The sequence below is a fragment of the Tamandua tetradactyla genome, chromosome 23 (assembly GCF_023851605.1).
Source record: "Tamandua tetradactyla isolate mTamTet1 chromosome 23, mTamTet1.pri, whole genome shotgun sequence".
NCBI lineage: Eukaryota > Metazoa > Chordata > Mammalia > Pilosa > Myrmecophagidae > Tamandua > Tamandua tetradactyla.
Genome location: NC_135349.1, coordinates 40230946 through 40252444, shown reverse-complemented (window position 1 = coordinate 40252444; position 21499 = coordinate 40230946). Strand labels below are relative to the sequence as shown.

Below are 21499 nucleotides of genomic sequence, written 5' to 3'. Positions count from 1 at the left end.
AAGGAATAGGTGTACTTTGTGTTTGAATTCTTTGCATTCATTGCTAACATTGTAGTTAAATGTTAAAACAGCTTTATTTAATTTCAGCCATTGAAACTTGCTATAAAGCACTTCTCTAGGAGGCACACTTGATCTATTTTTTTAATTAGTAGCAATACTTGAGTGCCTTAGATAATTAGTAGCAAATCATGCTGTAAAACAAGATCTGTCAATTATTTGTTTTGTAAATACTTTTGGATTTGATCCTTAACCGAGCACCTTCCACATTAGAGTCTGGCACAAATTACCCTTTATCATGGAAGTGCTTGCTGATTAGTCCTCTGAACTCAAATTCAGACCTATTCAGTTCCTCTAGCAGAATGAGCATGTATTATAACAATCTGTGTCCATTTATGTCAGTTTTCAATCTGGAAATGGAGAAAAAATAACTGTTCATAATTCCGTTTTCTACTGTTGTACTCTTGTTGGTCTTGGTGTATATGCCTTTCTAGTTCTTTATTCTTCCATATATTTTTCTCCCTTCTTTTTATAGAAATAGTAATATGTGTGGGCACGGGGTTTTGTGATCTGCTTTTTCACCTTAATATTTAAAAAATATTTTGCGTATTAAATACTCAATTTTTGATTTTTAATGGTGTAGTTTATTTTTTGTGCCCATACCATAATTTAACATACTTTATTGTTAGACTTAAAGGTGATTCTGATAGTTTTTACTAATACTCTTAATGCTCTCATGAACACCATGACAATTAAATCTTTGCTCATATTTCTGATTATTTTCTTTTAATTCATTCCTACAAATTGATTTACTCCTAGAAAAGTTATGGACCATAACATTTATGGTGCATACTTTTGCTAAGTTGCTGTACAGAACTTCCTTTCCTGTACCTTGTGAGTACTGGGAGTCATTGAGAAGCATGACCTTGCCACAGTCATCAGTGAAAAAATTTATTTTAATTTATATATTTTTATTTACTAATGACTTCCACATTATGTTGGTCATTTCTTATTTTTTTTTAAAAAGGACTAATGATTAATGTATTTGTGGCCACTGTCATTTTTCACTTAATCTGTGAAATTTTATTATATATGTTAAGATTGTTGATATAATTTCTTGATTTGTAATTTGCTTCTAATGTTTATGGCATTTTTTGATATCCAAAAGTGCCAAATTATTATGCCAAGTTAAATCTGTTACATTGTGGATTCTTTACTTGCATTTATCCTTCTGTGTAGTCTTTCTGTACATTGAGGTTTGCTAATTACCACTATTTTTTGTCAAGTTATTTCATGCTAACTTTTTTCTTTTAATTTAACCATCATCAGATTTTTTCATTTGTTGTGAGGAAAAGATCTAATTTGATTCCTCCCTCCCCAAAATAATTAACTCATCATCTCAGTTCAATTTATTGACTATTTCATTCTTTCACCAGTGTTTTTTTAAATAACATGTGAAGTATTTAAAAATAAGATGGCTTTGATTTGTGTGTAAGGTTTGAAAAGGCTTCTGTGGAGTACCAGGAGCATCTGTGTGCCATGACAGGCGTTGACTGCTACATCTCTGGCTTTGACAAATCTGTTCTCACACTGGCCAATTCTGGGCGTAACAGTGCCAGTCCCAAGCATTCTCTGAATGGTGAGCATTCAGTATTTAAATCAAACAAATCAAAAGCTGTAGTTAAATATCTTATTCTGATAATCTTACTGTATGATTTTGGGTTTCTGTGTTCTGATTATTTGTAACTGCTCTGGATCTCTCCCTTTCTCTCTCTCCTTTTAATTTATAAAATGCTTTCACTCAGGTGAATCCAGAAAAACTGTGCTGTCCAAACCAAATGACTCCTCCCCTGAGGTTATAAATTACTTGGGAAATAAAGCATGCGAGTGCTACATTTCCATTGCTGATTGGGCTGCTGTGCAGGAGTGGCAGAACGCTATACATGACTTGAAAAAGAGTACCAGTAGTACTTCCCTCAATCTAAAAGCTGATTTCAACTACATAAAGTAAGGCTTTTTTTTTTCAATTATAAATGATGTTATTTAACCCAATTCAAACTTTTTTTTCAGTAATTATTAAGTTTTCCTCCGTGGCAGGAAAATATTAAAATTGATGATATCTATTAATGCAAAAATGGTTGTAGTTCTAATAAAGCTGCCATTATAAAAATGAAACCAACATTATAGGTGAGGAAGGTACTTGTACAATGAAAACAGTCATATTGCTATTGAGTCCTATTGAATTGATTCTCAGAGCCAGTTCTTAAAACTTTGTAGCCAAAATGCATATAAAGAGAAATATGTCACTATTTTTGAAAGGATCATATATGATGGCTTTGTTTCTAAATTAGGTTTGAATATAATTCAAGTTACTATATACCACTGACTGGTGCCATACATAAAGTAGAAATGAATTCTACACTTGAGGAGCAGGCATTCTAGCAAGGGGAAGATACACAGATAAAAGAACAGAGTCACAGAATGTGTATCAGGGTGCCTTTTGAGCACAGATTTGAGGAAACCGACCTGATATGAGAACGATGGATTTGGAGTGTTTTAGAAATGGGTAGGCGGTCAGTGTGTTTGTAGCAGACAGAATAATATGAGGTAAGGGCAGGAAATGGCTGGGAACCATGATAAGAATTTTTACACTAAGATAGAAAATTTTAGGCAGGATTTGCGTAGAGGCGTGTCATGATCTGACTTAGTGGTTCACTCTGCTGTTCTGTGAAGAAGCCGAAAGTGAGGAGCAAGGGTGGGACACTGCCGCTGACTTGTGGATAGGAGGAGGAGAAAATGTACTATTAATTGAAGTAAGGATCACTCAAGGAACAATAGGGCATTTCTAAAATGTGTGTGAAACATACACATGAGATTGTTTAGTAAGCAGTTAAGACCTGGCATTGGAACTAAGGAGAAGAGTCTAAGCTAGAGAGAAATTTGAGGATCTTCAGTTTATAGGTGGGAATTAAAGGCCCTCTTCATTTTTCATTCTTAATACTTCAGAGTCTTTGTGTAACTAAACCATAGATAATGCTCTGGAGAACAGTGAATGGAAAGAAAAGTGGGCTAAGGTCAGAATCCTTTCAGCATCTTACTTTAAGGGATGGTTGAGGAAGCCATCTATGAAAATAGAAGGACTTTAAGAAATGAATTGTTGTAGATATAGGAGAGCCAGATGGGAGTAGTCAACCTGTTGCATGCTCCAGAGACTATAAGAAACAAAGGCTTTGTAGAGAGATAAGGAGAGGAAATGTTGAGTAGTGGAGAAATTTGAAAGTGAAGCTTTTGGTGGGCTTTTTTGTCAGTGAGTTTTTTGAAGTCCAAGAGAGGGAACTATGGCTGGAGGAGAATATTTTGTGTATCTTAAATATTGGAGCAACTAAGTGTTCTTTTGGCCAAGAGAAAGGAAAGGAGCCACTAGAAAGCAGAGATTGAAGAAAAAGGATAAGGAAAACAGTTTAAGTTGGGCATATACACAGAGTTTCGGGAGGAGTGGAAGATGGATTGGGGGTGAGTAGAGAAAATTAAATCCTGTGGGTTTTTTTTTCCGCAAGGAGTCAGTCATTAGCTGGAAGTGTAAGGGCATTATAGAGCATAATGGAAAAGATTTGTTATAACCCCAGAGGGAACTAAATAGGACCAAAGGGACCCGGTCACTGGAGAGGACTCAAGACAAGATAGAAATGTTGGTCACCAAACCTCAGCAGTTTATCAGCACCCACTAATTAAGGCCCGCCTAAGAAGCCAGTAATTGCATTGATCCAGGGTTGGAGCTTATTAAGGTGGAAGCAAGTATAGAATAAGTCAAATGCTGGACATTCCCAGTGCTGGATCTGGCTGAAGAAGTTACACAGTGAGAGGAACACATCAACTGATGGAAAGGAGAGAGATGGAGAAACCCTAAGTCCTCATGGTTGAATAGCACTTGTATTAGAAATGGGGATAGAGTGAGGGGTCTGAAAGTAGCAGTAGGGAGCTAAGGAGCAAGAGGCCTCTCATCCTGGCATTGATGCTGCAGAACCGTAGGAAAGAATTTCAGAGGCAGTGTTATTTTCGCATAAGGTGAGGAGATGTAAAGAAAGAGTTCTTTAGAAGAAGAGAAATCGGTTCCATGGAACACAGTCAGAAAGAGAGGGGGAGGGAGGGAGGCCAGTGGTAAAAGAAGGCAGGACTAGGATAGAAGATTGAGAATAGAGGAAAGAAGACCTACAGGGTTTATGCTTTAGGTGTAGGGAGTGTAGGGAGTTTGGCTCCAGTTCTAGTTGCTCTGCACAGGCCTACTGTCAGTATATAGGGCAGAGCCTGGGTATAGCAGGCTGCAATAGCCCAAAAAGAGGAAGGACACGAGCTAAGCTGAAAGTTTATAGTTATGACTTTCTGGTTTGCCAGTCTAATTTTAGTGCTTATTAAGATGGTAAGCTCATCTTCAAAATGAAGGTTGAAATGGTGTCATACATGGAAGCTACTTCTTCAAAAGAGTGTTGTATAAACTGTGCTTTTTTTTTCTAGAATTGTTCTGGTTTTTTTGAATGGTAGATGGTCCCACAGGCTGAATATAGTGGAATACATTTTAAAATAAGCTAACCAATATTTTAATTGCAGATCACTAAGCAGTTTTGAGTCTGGAGAATTTGTTGAATGCACTGAGCAATTAGAATTGTTACCAGGAGAAAATATAAATCTACTGGCTGGAGGATCAAAAGAAAAAATAGGTATTTGAGAAAATTATTTTTATGGACAAATTGTTGAAAATTTTTGGCTTAGAATATTTTACTTGATAATCTGTAGGTTATTGTACATTTATTTTGGGTAAGAGTCCCAGCGGAAGCAACAAATTTAGGGCTGATTTAATTGTATCTGATTTGGCAAATGAAAACAGTTAAGTTAAAATTCAGCAAACAGAAAAAAATGCTACATAAACATGTTGAGATTTATCTAGTTATTTTCCTTGAACAAGTGGTGTTTAAGCCACATATTTTCTTGATTGACAGATTGATGTGGTTCATTAAGTTCTTTATACAACTAGAATGTTTTGTAAAATATACCTAAAGTTAGTATTGTGAGTATTCAGTGTCAATATTGTTTGCTACTTTTGGTAGATTTGCCAATGTCAGTCTAGACTTGCCCATTTAAATTGTAGGATTGATTTGATTTTTGGGCCTTTGTGGTCAAGTCATGTTTTGGAGTTGGGGTCTGATGTATAATTCTATATGAAGTAGAATTTTCGTATAGCTATCAGATATGCTTAATCATAGTGTTCAGCTCTCTGAACTTAAATTTGAAAGGAAGTATTCATTTTCATTGTTTTAAGTGGGCCTCATTTTTTAGTACTATCAAAATATATTATCACTCTTCTACATTAAAATCACTCTTTTACATGAAATTTAATTTCATTAATTATTTTAATGAATCTTATTTAACCTCCACAGATATGAAAAAACTGCTTCCTAACATGTTAAGTCCCGATCCAAGGGAACTTCAGAAATCCATTGAAGTTCAGTTATTGAGAAGTTCTGTTTGTTTGGCAACTGCTTTAAATCATATAGAGCAAGATCAGAAGTGGCAGACCATAACTGAGTAAGTTCAATCCTCAGGAGGTAGATGTGCTTTATGTGTATTATCATGACAATTGTGTATACATTGGGGTATTTGCCAGATCACTACAATGATCCTAATAGTTTCATTTTAATTGCGAGTCATTTGATGATGTGAATATCACTTGCCTGTGTAAACTGGGGTTGAAACTAAGTAAAATGTAAAAATCCTCAAAAGCAAATGTCTTGACTTGTTTTGTATCATTTTTTTAAAACTTTTTTTGGTAATATAAACACAAAGCAAAGAAAGAAAAAAGCAATAGTTTTCAAAGCACTCTTCCACAAGTAAATCCTTTTTTTTAGTAGTTTGCAGGATATTTATTCTTTCATTTGTGGTATCTGCTGACCCTCTCTCATAGCGATTTTTAAAATTTTTTTAAAAATTTATTTGTGAAACATGACATACAAACAAACATTTTTAACATCTGATCATTCCATTCTTGTTATATAATCAATAACTCAACAATATCATCACATAGTTGTATATTTATCCTGATCGTGTCTTAGAACATTTGTGTAGTAGTTAGGGTTCTCTAGAGAAACAGAATCAATAGGAAACACTTGCAAATATAAAATGTATAAAAGTGTCTCATGTAACCGTGGAAACACAGAGTCCAAAATCCACAGGGCAGGCTGTAAAGCCTAGGATTCCAGTGGAGGGTCTGGATGAACTCCATAGGAGAGGCTCACTAGCCGAAGCAGGAAGAGAGCCTGTCTCTTCTGATTCCTCCTTAAAAGGCTTCTAGTGATTAGATTGAGCATCACTCATTGCAGAAGACACTCCCCTTGGCTGATTACAAATGAAATCAGCTGTGGATGCAGCTAATGTGATCATAATTTAATTCTATGAAATGTCTTCATTACAACAGAAGGCCAGTGCTTGGCCCAACCAGACAAATGGGTACTACCACTTGGCCAAGTTGACACATGAACATAACCATGACAATTTGGATCAATTCAGAAAAAGAAATAAAAAGAAAACAGAAAAAAATTCATACATACCATAGCTCTTACCCCACCCTTTCATTGATCACTAGCATTTCAATCTACTAAGTTTATTTTAACATTTCTTCCCCTATTATTTATTTATTTTTAATCCATATGTTTTACACATCTGTCAATAAGGTAGATAAAAGGAGCATCAGACACAAGGTTTTCACAATCACACAGTCACATTGTGAAAGCTATATCATTATGCAATCATCTTCAAGAAACATTGCTACTGGAGCACAACTCTACATTTTCAGGCAGTTCCCTCCAGTCTCTCCATTATACCTTAACTAAACAGGTGATATCTATTTAATGCATAAGCATAACCTCCAGGATAACCTCTAGACTCTTGTTTGGAATCTCTCAGCCATTGACACTTTATTTTGTCTCATTTCACTCTTCCCCCATTTGGTTGAGAAGATTTTCTTAATCCCTTGGTGCTGAGTCCCAGCTCATTCTAGGATTTCTGTCCCACGTTGCCAGAAAGGTTTACACCCCTGGGAGTCATGTTCCACGTACAGAGGGGAAGGGCAGTGAGTTTGCTTCTCTTGTTGGCTCAGAGAGAGAGGCCACATCTGAGTGAGAAAAGGAGGTTCTCTTGGGGGTGACTCTTAGTCCTAATTTTAAGTAGGTTTAGCCTATCCTTTGTACGGTTAGGTTTCATATGAACAGACCCCAAGATTGAGGGCTCAGCTTATTGTTTTGTCCCCACTGCTTGTGAGAATATCAAGAATTCTCCACTTGGGGAAGTTGAATTTTCCCCTTTCTCACAATTCCCCCAAGGGGACTTTGCAAATACTTTTTTACTCACTGTTCAAATCACTCTGGGATTTATCAGGGTATCACTTTGGACAAACCTAAAAAATCTCATGCCCTACTCAAGGTTCCAAATATGATGTTCAACTAAGCTGTCCACATAAGTTATATTAGGAAATGCACTGGTGAAAATATAAATTTTGTGCCAAATAAATATTTTTTGCTTTAGTCTCACACAGAAGTTAAGGTTTTAAAATATTAATTACCACCTATACTCAACACCCTGCAGTATTAACATTCATTTGTTCTTCCTCATGCAAAAACATTTTTTAATTTGTACATTTATTCACTATCATTATACACTCTAGGCATTCCTCGATTATACCATCTCAGTCTTTATCATCTGTCTTTCCTTCTGATTTCATTTGTGCCCCCAGGCCTCCTCCCTCTATCATTCTCAGATTCAGCTTCATTCAGTGTTCTAACATTATTGTATTACAGTTAGGTAGTATCGTGCTATTCGTTTCTGGATTTTTACAATCAATCCTGTTGCACAATCTGTATCCTTTCCGCTGCAATTACCCAATATCTACCCTATTTCTATCTTCTGATGGTCTCTGTTACCAACTGAAATTCTCCAAGTTCATTCACCAATGTCAGTTCATATCAGTGAGATCATACAGTATTTGTCCTATTGTTTCAGGCTAATCTCACTCAGCATCATGTCCTTAAGGTCCATTCATGTTGTTACATACTTCATAACTTTATCCTGTCTTACAGCTGCATAATATTCCATCGTATGTATATACCACAGCTTGTTTAACTAGTCGCCTGTTAATGGACATTTTGGCTGTTTACCTCTTTTGGCAATTGTAAATAATGCTGCTATAAACATTGGTGTGCAGATGTCCATTTGTGTCCTTGCCCTCATTTTCTCTGAGTAGATATCTAACAGTGGTATTGCCTGGTCATATGGGAATTCTATACTTAGCTTTCTGAGGAACTGCCAAACTGCCTTCCACAGTGGATGTACCATTTGACATTCCTACCAACACTGGATAAATATGCCTCTTTCTCCACATCTTCTCCATCATCTGTCATTTTCTGTTTTATTGATAATGGCTATTCTGGTGGGTGTGAGATGATATCTCATTGTGGTTTTGATTTACATTTCCCTAATAGCCAGGAAAGCTGAGCATCTTTTCATGCGCCTTTTGGCCATTTGTATTTCCTCTTTTGGGAAGTGTCTGTTCATGTCTTTTGTGCATTTTTGTAATTGGGTTGTCTGTCTTTTTGTTGTTGAGTTTGTCTCTTTGTCTATTCGATACTAGACCTTTATCTGATATATCATTTCCAAATATTGTCTCCTGTTGTGTAGGCTGTCTTGTTACTTTCTTGACAAAGTTCCTTGATGCACAGAAGTGTTTAATTTTGAGGAGTACCCATTTCTTTCTTTCTTTCTTCAGTGCTCATGCTTTGGGTGTAAGGTCTAGGAAACTACCTCGTATTAGAGGATTTGTAAGATATTTCCCTACATTTTCTTCTGAAAGTTTTATGGTCTTAGATCTAATGTTTAGGTCTTTGATCGATTTTGAGTTAATTTTTGTATAGGGTGTGAGATATGGATTCTCTTTCATTCTTTTGCATGTGGATATCCAGTTCTCTAGGCACCATTTATTGATGAGACTGTTCTGTCCCAGGTGAGTTGGCTTGACTGCCTTATCAAAGAGCAATTGTCCATAGATGAGAGGGTCTATACCTGAACACTCCATTCAATTCCATTGGTCAGTATATCTATCTTTATGCCAGTACCATCCTGCTTTGACCACTGTAGCTTCATAATATGCCTTAAAGTCAGGTAGCGTGAGCCCTCTGATTTCATTTTTCTTTCTCAGGATATTTTTAGCTATGCAGTGCACCCTACCCTTCTAGATAAATGTGGTCATTGGTTTTTCTATTGCTTTAAAGTAAGTTTTGGGATTTTAATTGGTATTGCATTGAATCTGTAAATCAACTTAGGTAGAATTGACATCTTAACTATAGGATGTTGAATTTTGTCAAATGCCTTTTCTGCATCAGTTGCGATGATGATCATGTGGTTTTTCGGCTTTCATTTGTTGATATGGTGTATTACATTAATTGATTTTCTTATGTTGCACCATCCATGCATACTTGGGGTGAATACTACTTGTCATGGTGTATAATTCTTTTAATGTGCTGCTTGATTTGCAAGAATTTTGTTGAGGACTTTTGCATCTATTTCATTAGAGAGAGATTGGTCTGTAGTTTTCTTTTTTTTGTAATATCTTTGTCTCGTTTTGGTATGAGGGTGATGTTGGCTTCGTAGAATGAGTTAGGTAGCTCTCCCTCTTCTTCAATTTTTTTGAAGAGTTTGAGCAGGGTTGATGAATGTTTGAAAGAACTCGTATGTGAAGCCATCTGGTCCAGGACTTTTCTTTTTGGGCAACTTCTTAATGACTGATTCAGTTTCTTTACTTACGATTGGTTTGTTGAGGTTGTCTATTTCTTCTCGAGTCAGTGTTAGTTGGTCATGCCTTTCTAGGAAGTTGTCCACTGTTGATTTTATTAGCATAAAGTTGTTCATACAATGCTCTCATTACTTCCTTTATTTCTGTGGGGTCAGTGGTTATGTCTCCTCTTCCATTTCTGATTTTATTTATTTGCATCCTCTCTCTTCTTCTTTCTGTCAACCTCACTGAGTGTCCATCAATCTTATTGATTTTCTCATAGAACCAACTTCTGGTTTTGTTGATTTATTTTCATGTTCTCAATTTTATTTAATTCTGCTCTATTCTTCATTTCTTTCCTTTTGCTTACTTTGGCTTTAGTTTGCTGTTCTTTCTCTAGTTCTTCCAAGTGGACAGTTAATTTCTCCAGTTTTTTGCTCTTCTATTTTGATATGGGCATTTAGGGCAATAAATTTCCCTCTTAGCGCTGCCTTTGCTGCATCCCATAAATTTTGATATGTTGTGTTTTCATTTTCATCTACCTCGAGATATTTAGTGATTTCTCTTGTAATTTCTTCCTTGACCCACTGGTTGTTTCAGAGTGTGTTGTTGAGCCTCCGTATATTTGTGAATTTTCTAGCACTCTGCCTATTATTTATTTCTAACTTCATTCCATTATAATCTGAGAAAGTGTTTTGTATGAATTCAGTCTTTTTAAATTTATTGAGACTTGCTTTGTGACCCAGCAAGGTCTCAAGTTCTATCCTTGAGAATGATCTATAAGCACTTGAGAAAAAGGTGTATCCTGTTGTTGTGGGGTGTAATGTTCTATAATTGTCTGTGAAGTCTAGCTCATTTATTGTATTATTCAGATGTCCTTTTTCTTTATTGATCTTCTATTTAAATATTCTGTCCATTTATGAGAGTGGGGAATTGAAGTCTCCAACTATTATGGTAGATATGTCTATTTCTCTGTACAATATTTTCAGTGTTTGCCGTACCTATTTTGGAGTTTCGGGTTTGATGCATATTTATGATTGTTATGTTTATTTGTTGAGTTGTTCCTTTTATTAATGCGTAGTGTCCTTCTCTGTCTCTTTTAATTGTTTTACATTTGTAGTCTAATTTGTTGGATATTAGTATAGCTACTCCTGCTCTTTTCTGATTGTTATTTGCATGAAATATCTTTTCCCAACCTTTCACTTTCAATCTGTGTTTATCCTTGTGTCTAAGATGTGTTTCCTATAGACAGCATGTAGATGGGTCCTGTTTTTTAATCCATTCTGCCAGTTTATGTCTTTTGCATGGGGAATTTAATCCATTAACATTTAGTGTAATTACTGTACGGGCAGTATTTTCTTCTACCATTTTGCCTTTTGAATTTTATATGTCATATCTAATTTTTCTTCTTTTTACCTTTACTGATAGTCTTCACTTCTGCACTCTTCTCCATACCTTTTCTCCATCTGTCTCTAGTGCTCCCTTTAGTATTTCTTGCAGAGCCGGTCTCTTGGTCACAAATTCTCTCAGTGATTTTTTTTGTCTGAAAATGTTTTAATTTCCCCTTCATTTTTGAAGGACAATTTTGCTGGATATAGAATTCTTGGTTGGCAATTTTTCTCTTTTAGTAACTTAAATATATCATCCCACTCTCACTGTCTTCTCGCCGCAATTGTTTCTGTTGAGAAATCTACACATAGTCTTATTGGCCTTCCCTTGTATGTGATGGATTGCTTTTCTCTTGCTGCTTTCAAGATTCTCTCTTTCTCTTTGAACTCTGACATTCTGATTAGTAAGTCTTGGAGTATGTCTATTTGGATCTGTTCTGTTTGGGGTATGCTGCACTTCTTGGATCTGTAATTTTAATACTTTCATAAGAGTTGGGAAATTTTCAGTGATAATTACCTCCATTAGTTTTTCTCCTCCTTTTTCCTTCTCTTCTCCTTCTTGGATACCCACAACACATATATTTGTGTGTTTCATGTTGTCATTCAGTTCCCTGAGTTCCTGCTCATATTTTTCTATTCTTTTCCCTATATTTTCTTTTGCTTATTGGATTTCAGATGTCCCATCCTCCAGTTCACTAATCCTAACTTCTGCTCTTGAAATCTAACATTGTAGGTTTCCATTCTTTTTTTCATCTCTTCTACTGCGCCTTTTATTACTATAAGTTCTGTGATTTGTGTTTTTCAGACTTTCAGTTTCTTCTTTTTGTTCATTCCTTACCTTCTTTATAGTCTCCCTCAATTGATTGATTTGATTTTTTATGAGGTTTTCCACGTCTGTTCGAACATTCTAGATTATTTCAACTCTTGTATCTCATTTGAATTGTTGGTTTGTTCCTGTGACTGGGCCATATCTTCAATTTTCCTAGTATGATTCATCAGTTTTTGCTGGTGTCTAGGCATTTAATTACCTTAATTAGTTTATTCTGGAGATTGTTTTCACTTTTTTTACCTTGGATTTTCTTGCTGGATGACTTTGTTGTCTGTCTGTTCTTTGACATTTAGTTCAGCTTATTCTAGTCCTCTAGCTTAGGTTTTGTTTAACAGATCAGAATTTTTCAGTTGTTTTTTTGTCCTTGCCCTGCCTGTATGATACCTTTTCCCCCCACCTTACTAGAGTCTACTTAGGTATTATAGACCCCAGTTAGATTTTTCCTGACCAAACTGGCCTCCTCTGAGGAGGAGCCACCTGCGTCAGTTTTCCCTGAGGGTGATACCCAGCAGGTTGAAAGACTTTCTTGTGAAGCCACTGGACTCTGTTTTTTCTATCCTGCCCAGTATGTGGTGCTTGTCTGCCTGTGCATCCCACCAGCATAAGGTGATGTGGTACCTTTGACAGACTCTCACTGTTGAGGGCATGGTTGAGACAGAGGAGAGATTGTAACTGGCTTTAATCACTTCAGTTTTCCATACCCTGGAGTCTGAATTCCTTGAGCAAATGCCTGGGGCATTTGGAGCCTGAGAAACCTTGCAGCTGTATCTAGAGTAATCAAGCTGTAAAAACACAGCCACTAAAAAGAAAATAAAAGAAAAATCCTTTTCAGACAAGGACCCCTTTTCCTTGGGTTTGCCAATGAAGACCTTAAGTTGGTATGTTGCTGTCTGTATCTCTAGGTCCTATGTGCCCTCTTCTTTCCTTCAGGGCCCAAACCTTTTCAAATTCAGAAAAACCTGTTTTTTTTTTTTCTGTCAGTCCTGCCCCCTCTGCGCCGGGGCAAAAACCATCGACATCTTCGTTTACTCAAGGTTCAGCAGAGCTGGGGTCCTATTTTTAGTAGTCAGAATTTGTTAATTAATTCCACAGTTGGGGCTTGGTTGCACTCAGCCCCTTGCTACTGGTAAAGTCTCTTTCCTTTACCCTCTGGGAAGTAGCCTATGGGGGAGGGGCGCCAGTCACCGTGGCTTGGGGAACTCATGGCTCTGGGTGGGATCGCAGCCGGTCCAGACTTGTCTGGTCACTGACAAGGCCCCAGCAGTTGTTCTGTATGGCTCATGGCTATTTATTAGCTGCTCTGGAGGACGAACTAAATCCCTTACCCTCTAAGCCGCCAGTTTGACTCTCTTGCCATTTTGTATCATTTTACTGAAGAACAGACTGCTCCTCTTATTTCCTTCATTTTTGGACACCACTATTATATTCCACTCTACTGTCCCTTCAATTATGACAAGGTGAAAAATCTCAGGTACTAATTGACAGTAAACATTTTGTTTCAGAAATGTGGTAAAATACCTGAAGCAAACCTCCCGCATAGCTATTGGACCACTGAGACTGTCTACTTTAACTGTTTCACAGTCCTTGCCGGTTCTGAGTACCTTACAGCTGTATTGCTCATCTGCGTTGGAGAACACAGTTTCTAACAGACTTTCAACGGAGGTGAGTGTATGTGCATTTTTACAATCATATTAATAGGCATTAAGTTTAATAGGAATTGGTATAGAACAAAGGCTTTTTTTGGTGTTTTTAAAGTGGCATTTGTAGTTGGACAAACTACAAGTCTGAACAAACCTGGAAATCAGGGAAAACCATTTCCTGGCAAATTTTCATTGAGGAGTCTGTGGGACAGATGAACAAGATATATTACCTCAGGAGTGGCTAATTGCTTAATTTTTGCCTTCAAATGAAATATTATCTTATTCCTTTGAAAGAATAGTAGCAAGTCCAATTTCTGCTATAGAGAAATAATCATTGTTTTTATGAATTCTTGAGTTTAAAGAGAAAATTTTTCTTTTCATCTTTATCTTCTTTAGGGGGCTGTGTGTGTGTGTGTGTGTGTGTGTGTGTGTAAACTTATTTCCCTTAGGCAGATTGTGTGTATTTGTATATTTTAGATTTGGCCAAAATTAACCCCGAAAGATTCAGCTAAAGATGAGACCTTCCCAAGGGAATGATAATCTTTGAGAATCTGATTATGAAGCAGTAGTTCTTATATTTTCTTGTAATTTTATGGTAAATATGCAGTACTTTTTATACAAATATACTTCCTTCACTGTGATGTGTATTAATAAATTGTACTTAATGTTCTGAAAGAAGTACTTTTGTTAGCAAAACAAAGGTTTCTTTTGTAGTTATGGAGCATTTTCATCTTGTCATTAGAAGATCACTTAATGAAAGTGGAGTTTTCTGGATAAACCTGGAATGTATCTGAAAGAGTTGACCTTTGTGGTTGTGAAGCCTTTAGATTCATTAGCAGCGTGCTCTAACTGAACTTATCCTACACACATGTAAGGACCCTGTTTTGTAGTAAGGAATTCTTTTTCTCTGGCAGGACTGTCTTATTCCACTCTTCAGTGAAGCTTTGCGTTCATGTAAACAACATGATGTGAGACCATGGATGCAGGCTTTACGATATACCATGTACCAGAGCCATTTGTTGGAGAAAATAAAAGGTAGCTAAATTTACTTTTTTAAAAGTTAAGTTTCTAAAGATAAATTGTACACATTTTAAGTGTAGATTACATTGTTTGATGAATTTTAACACATCTACATCTGTATAACCACCAATGCAATTAAGATACAGAACGTTTCTCTTGCCCCAGAAGGTTCCTTTGTGCTGCTTTATGGTTATTCCCCCTTTCCTGCGCCTGCCATAGGCAACCATTGATCCCCCTTCTTTCACTTTAGATTAGATTTGCCCTTAACTAAACTTTAATATAAATGGAATCATGCAGTATTTTCTCTTCAGTCTGATTTCTCTTGTTTAGCATATATTTAAGATTCATCTGTATTGTGTGTATTAATAGTATGGAGCAGTAATGTGGAGTAGTTTTCCATTGTAAGTAATCCAGGATTTGTTTATTCACTGTTGGATGGATATTTAGATTGTTTTAAAGTTTGGGCTATTATGAATAATGCTGCTATAAACATTCACGTACAAGTCTTTGAGTGGACATGTATTTTCACCTATTTTGAATATTTGCCTAGAAGTGGAATAGCTGGGTCTTATGGGTTTATCAGTTTGTTATACTTTGGTTGTATATTTTGCCTTCCTTCTAGCAACTTATTGAAGTTCTAGTTGCTCCATATCCCTTGTATTGTAGTTTTTAAAAAATTTTAGTCCTGGGTGTGGGTATGTAGTAGTGTCTTTGTGGTTTTATTTGCATTTTTCCCTGATGATAAATAACGCATATCTTTTCATTTGCTTAGTGGTCATCATATATCTTTTAGTAAAATGTCTGTTCAAATCTTTTGCCCACTTTTTAATTTATTGGGTTGTCAGCAACCATGTGGTGTGTGGAATGGAAGCGCACATGTATGATGCCAAAAGACCATATAATAAGAGCATCTAATTTAACTTTAGAAATCAGAAAAAGACTTGGGGAGGAAGTAACATTTAATCCAAGACCTGAGGGAGGTTGGAGATAAGACAGAAGGTGGAACAATTTGCTTTGGAAAAAAAAAACATCAGGTGTGAAGTCCTGAGAAAATAAGGAAAAATTATTAGATGATTGAGTCACCTAAGGGAGAGGACGAAGAGGTGAAGCTGGATGAGGTTGAGATTGGACTGAAATGTAAGCACAGTGCCTTACAAGTTAAATTCAGGAATTTGGGCTTTGTCAGAAGGGTAGTGGAAAACTATCATTTTAAGCAAGGAACTTAAGTATTCAAGCTTGCCATTGTTTAAAATCACTGCAGTTGAAAGCTGGAGAATGGATTGGAGGAAGGTAAGACTAGGGGAAAGGGGACCAGTTAGACTGATGTCCTGCTGAAAGTTTCAAGGGCAGCAGTGGAGAAGGGAAAAGCAGATAGGATGTGAGGGCTGGAAGAAAAGTCTCAGGTGACCACCAGCCACCTCTTCTGCCTGCCTGGTTGATTAAGTGCCTTTCACTGAGAAAGGAAAAATGGAAGAAGGAAGTAAAAGGTTTGGAGGGTGGTGTGAAATAAGTTCAGCTTGACGCAGGTTGAAGTTCTCTTGAAATATCTAAGTGTAGGTGACCGGGTGACAGGTGAGACTTAGATGTCAGGTCTGGGCTAGAGATAAAGATTCAAGCATCATCAGCATTTACATGGTAATTGAAGCCAGAGGAGCAATTGATATTGTCCAGGGAGACTATACAGAATGAGAAGAGTAGCGAGCCTGGGACTGACCATGAGGAACACCGTTTTTTAATTTTATTTTTAAAAATATTTTTATTGACAAATCTTCACACACATGCGTTCCACACGTGTTGTACAATCAGTGGCTCACATAGTTTCATGACATAGTTCTATATTCATCATGATCATTTTTTAGAACATTTGCATCATTCCAGAAAAAGAAATAAAAAGAAGAAAAAACTCATACATCCCATACCTCTTACCCTCCCTCTCATTGACTGTTAGTATTTCAATCTATGCAATTTATTTTACCCCTTATTCCCCCTAGTATTTATTTTTTGTCCATATTTTTTACTCATCTGTTCATACCTGACTAAAAAGAGCATCAGACAAGGTTTTCACGATTCCACAGCCACAATGTCAAAGTTCTTTCTTTGTACTATTGTCTTCCAGAATCAAGGCTGCTGGAACACAGCTCAGCAGTTTCAGATACTTCCCTCTAGCCACTCCAATACACCATAAACTAAAAAGGAATTTCTGTATAGTGCTTAAGAATAACCTCCAGGATTAACTCTCGACTCTGCTTGAAATCTGTTAGCCACCGAAACTTTATTTTTTCTCATTTCTCTCTTCCCCCTTTTGGTCAAGGAGGCTTTCTTAATCCCTTGATGCTGGGTCCTAGCTCATCCCAGGAGTTCTGTTCCACGTTGCCAGGGAGATTTACACTTCTGGAAGTCATGTCCCATGTAGGTGGGGAGGGTAGTAAGTTCACCTGCTGAATTGGCTTAGAGAGGCCACATCTGAACAACAAAAGAGATTCTCTGGGGTGACTTTTTTTTTTTTTTTTTTTTTTAATGTGGGCAGGCACCAGGAATCGAACCTGGGTCCTCTGGCATGGCAGGCAAGCATTCTTGCCTGCTGAACCACCGTGGCCCGCCCAGGGGGTGACTCTTAGGCCTAGTTTTAAGTAGGCTTAGCCTGTCCTTTGCAAGAATAAGTTTCATAGGGGTGAACTTCAAGATCGAGGGGTGGGCCTATTGGTTTTGTTGTCTCCCCTGCTTGTGAGAATATCAGAAATTCTACAAGTGGGAAGTTGAATATTTCCTCCTTTCTCCCCAGTCCCCCAAGGGGACTTTGCAAATACTTCTTTATTCACTGCCCAAATTATGCTGGGATATTTCGGGACATAACACTAACCTGGACAAACCTACGAAATCTCATGCCCTATTCAAGATTTCCATGTACTTATGGAGGAACACCAATTTTAATGGATGGGTAGTGGAAGAAAAGGAGACTGAAAACGATTCATCAAAGACATAGGAGGAAAACTAGGAGATAATGGCACGGTAGTAGGGCATGCCAAAGTTAGAGGAAGGGGGATGGTCTAGCCTTAAACCATCATTCCCTACCCAATAGTCTAGGCTTTTACTAAAAAGATGCAGAAACTAAAAAGTTAGTTTTCTTATAGTGAAAGAGTTTTACTCTTCTCTAACTTCATTATGCACATTTATTCAACAGACGTTTATTGTTTATTATATGCCAAGCAGTACATTAGTTACTTAGGGAATGGAAGGTGGCAAACAATTATTTTTATCCTTGTTTAGGGAGGTGATTAGGAAGGGAGTAGTTGGGGAAAAATGTTTTGGCCATGTCTCCATGCAATCTGGGGTTAGATAAATTGGAGACTAATAAAATGTTCTCTTCTCTCCAGAACAAACAGTTCCAATTAGGAGCCATCTCATGGAATTAGGTCTAACAGCAGCAAAATTTGCTAGAAAACGGGGGAATGTTTCACTTGCAACAAGACTGCTGGCACAATGTAGTGAGGTCCAGCTGGGAAAGACCACCACTGCACAGGATTTAGTCCAGCATTTTAAAAAACTGTCAACTCAGGGTCAAATGGATGAAAAATGGGGGCCTGAACTTGATATTGAAAAAACTAAATTGCTGTATACAGCAGGTAAGTAAAATGAATTATGGTTAATATATGACTGTGATAAAAATCCTGTTTATATGAATGTTGCTGTTTGTGGTATAATACCCTAAGAGAAAGTTGCTTATTTTCAGCTCTTGCAGAACACTTGAGTTTTGAATAAAAATTTATTTGTAATTTGTAATTGACTTATTCAGTGCTTCTAAAAGAAATAATTTTACTACAACTAATAAGAGTAAAATGTTTCCAGAAATTATTATCACTGAATTTACATGTTTTTAAAAATTCTTTTTTTATCCTGAAATGTTGATCTTTTTCTTTTTATGCTTGGTTTTTTGTTTTGTATAGGTCAGTCAACACATGCAATGGAAATGTTGAGTTCTTGTGCCTTATCTTTTTGCAAATCTGCCAAAGCTGAATATGCGGTGGCTAAGTCGATTTTGACACTGGCTAAATGGATTCAAGCAGAATGGAAAGAAATTTCAGGGCAGCTGAAACAGGTTTACAGAGCTCAGCAACAGCAGAATTTCACAGGTCTTTCTACTTTGTCCAAAAATATACTCACTTTAATAGAACTACCATCTGTTAATACGATGGAAGAAGAATATCCTCGGATTGAGAGTGAATCTACAGGTATAATTACTTTAATTAGCTTTAAAAATATTAATTTTAGAAGTCCCCTCCATTTTAAAGTATGTGATGTTATGCTGACTTTAATTTGCCACAAAAAGTATCTCTGAAAATTTAGTAGATTATATTGCTAGTTTGTAACAAACACATTTCTTTAGTATCTGAATGTTTATGCTAATATGAAATGTGAAAGTCACTGAACTCTGTGGCCTGGCCATGCTTCCAAATTCAAGTTGCTTTTGTGAAAGATGTTTTTGCCAGCAAAGAGGTCCCATCCCAGGTACCTAAAATTTTACCTCACACTACAGAGCCTCAGATATTAAATTGTAGGCTCTGCTCCCCTCTGGTGGTAGCACACAGAAACTACAAAAAGTTTGAAATTTCAGATTCTGACATTAGTACTAGTAACAAAAAGCTAAGTTGAGGATTGTACAGCTGATCAGAGGAAATGTTTGAGCATTTTACCATAACATTTTAGATTAAATATGTCTCCATTGTAACTCTGTCATGGACTAGCTAGCATTCACTGCTGTCAGCTTATTTTAAAACTACCTATCTGAATTTTTTTTTTATGTGGTCAATAGGTTATTATTCTGTATGTAAGAACTTAAGATTTTCTACTGAATAGGATATCTAAAATGCTGTATATATGTGAAATAGATGAGTATCTTCCCGTTTCTGTTAAAAGTGCCCTAAGCCACTTTTCACACATGTGAAATGAAAAAAAAACTTGAATATTTTCTAGTTATAAAATTATAAAATGTTAATTTCAACAATTATAATTTCATTAAAACTTTATTAAAATTATAATTTTTCTAGTTATAAAGTGTTCTGATATACTCAAGGTGTCTTATTTATCCATGCATTTTATATGCTGATAAAGGTAGTAGTTAAATCATTCAGTGAATGCCTGTTATGGCAAAATTGTCCTGTTTTTATGAATCGAAAGATAATTAGCCTCATTGCTAAAACACGAGAAAATACCTTCATTTTGTGTTTGTGAATCCTAGGATTTTAATTACTTACATTGCTCTTATGAAATCTAATATATGGTGTGGGCAACGGTGCTTCAGTGACAGAGTTCTCACCTGCCATACTGGAGACCCGGGTTTGATTCTCAGTACCTACCCATGCAAAAAAACAGAAAAACGAAAAAGAAAACTCTAATATATTTACTGTAGGGTCTTGATGTTCATAAAAGGTATGTCTTGAGACCATTATGAATCTTTTTATTGGGAAATAGCACTATGGCAGGTAATTTCTTCATTTCTAAATTGGGAATAAAGATATTTGCTTCATGAATTTTTGAACACATGAGATTGTATACTCGTCACTGTGTATTATTTTTGCCCAAATATTTAGTGTGAATCTAATCATAAGGAAATAGCCAGTCAAATCCAGAATGGTGCATTCACAACACATCTGACACCTGAGCTGTTTTATAAAGTCAGTGTCATGAAAGACACTGATGTGTTTTATTGGGTGGTAATCTAAACTTACTTGGAAGGGTAAGTGATTCATTTCAACTTAACAGCCTTTTAGAAAACATGATTCAAATGTGTGCCTTATCAAAATTATGTACTATAATAGCATGGAACTTGACTGCAGATAGTATAACATTAATAGGAATGCCATTAGAAATTTTTGAATGTAGTATTGCTGAGATAGTCTATTATTTTTTTCTCCATCATGGCAGTACACATTGGAGTTGGAGAACCTGACTTCATCTTGGGACAATTGTATCACCTGTCTTCAGTACAGGCGCCTGAAGTAGCCAAATCTTGGGCAGCATTGGCTAGTTGGGCTTATAGATGGGGCAGAAAGGTAGTTGACAATGCCAGGTATGTATGTTTAAATGTGTAACTTATTTGATGTCTTGCAAAGGAGAGATTTAAAATGTCTTCTTACATGGAAAAGTTTTGGTAGCTGAAATGCTGATGACTTACTTATTTTTATAGTCAGGGTGAAGGTGTTCGTCTACTGCCTAGAGAAAAATCTGAAGTTCAAAGTCTGCTTCCAGACACTATAACTGAAGAAGAAAAAGAGAGAATATATGGTATTCTTGGGCAGGCTGTATGTCGGCCAGCAGGAATTCAGGCAAGGAAAACATGCTTTTTGGGAAATATGTTGAGATCACTGTTCTAATTCAGTGATTTTAAATAAATTGATCACAAAATACTTGATTAAGTGGTGAATGGAGTTTAGGTAATTATTGCTTCAAATAAAAACTTTTGAGTTTTAAGATAAAAGTAAGTTAAAATATTTTTTGTAAGATGTAACTCCTCAAATCGAGCCATTTCCTTAGGAACCTGTTAAAAATAGTAAACTTTGCTTTAGGTAAATTGAATTTTTCCTTTTAATTGCTCTTGTGATCAGAAAATCAGATTCTCAACTCTGGCTTTGCTTGTAAGTTGGAATTACCTTGGAAGCTTCTAAAGTAAGCCAAGTCTTATATTCTGGTTGGGATCTGTGTGTGTGTTACAAGAATTAAACAACCAAGAACTGTATGATCTGTAAGACGTACTCCCTCCCTCAGAGTTCTATCAGTTAGAGGATGTGATAAATATTGAGTTGATATATTGACTCAA

General features: G+C 36.4%; 1 protein-coding gene across 4 annotated transcripts in view; it reads left to right on the top strand.

Annotated features, from left to right (window-relative positions):
- SMG1 (SMG1 nonsense mediated mRNA decay associated PI3K related kinase) overlaps positions 1-21499 on the top strand; it is a 138636-nt gene that overhangs the window by 76743 nt on the left and 40394 nt on the right. For all 4 annotated transcript variants that reach the window (XM_077141681.1, XM_077141680.1, XM_077141679.1 and 1 more), the window contains 10 exons: positions 1494-1636; positions 1803-2004; positions 4603-4712; positions 5430-5577; positions 13528-13687; positions 14580-14700; positions 18060-18308; positions 18630-18914; positions 20608-20752; positions 20870-21008. In XM_077141681.1, the coding sequence (XP_076997796.1) occupies positions 1494-1636; positions 1803-2004; positions 4603-4712; positions 5430-5577; positions 13528-13687; positions 14580-14700; positions 18060-18308; positions 18630-18914; positions 20608-20752; positions 20870-21008 (1702 nt within the window). The remainder of the gene's footprint in view (positions 1-1493; positions 1637-1802; positions 2005-4602; positions 4713-5429; positions 5578-13527; positions 13688-14579; positions 14701-18059; positions 18309-18629; positions 18915-20607; positions 20753-20869; positions 21009-21499) is intronic.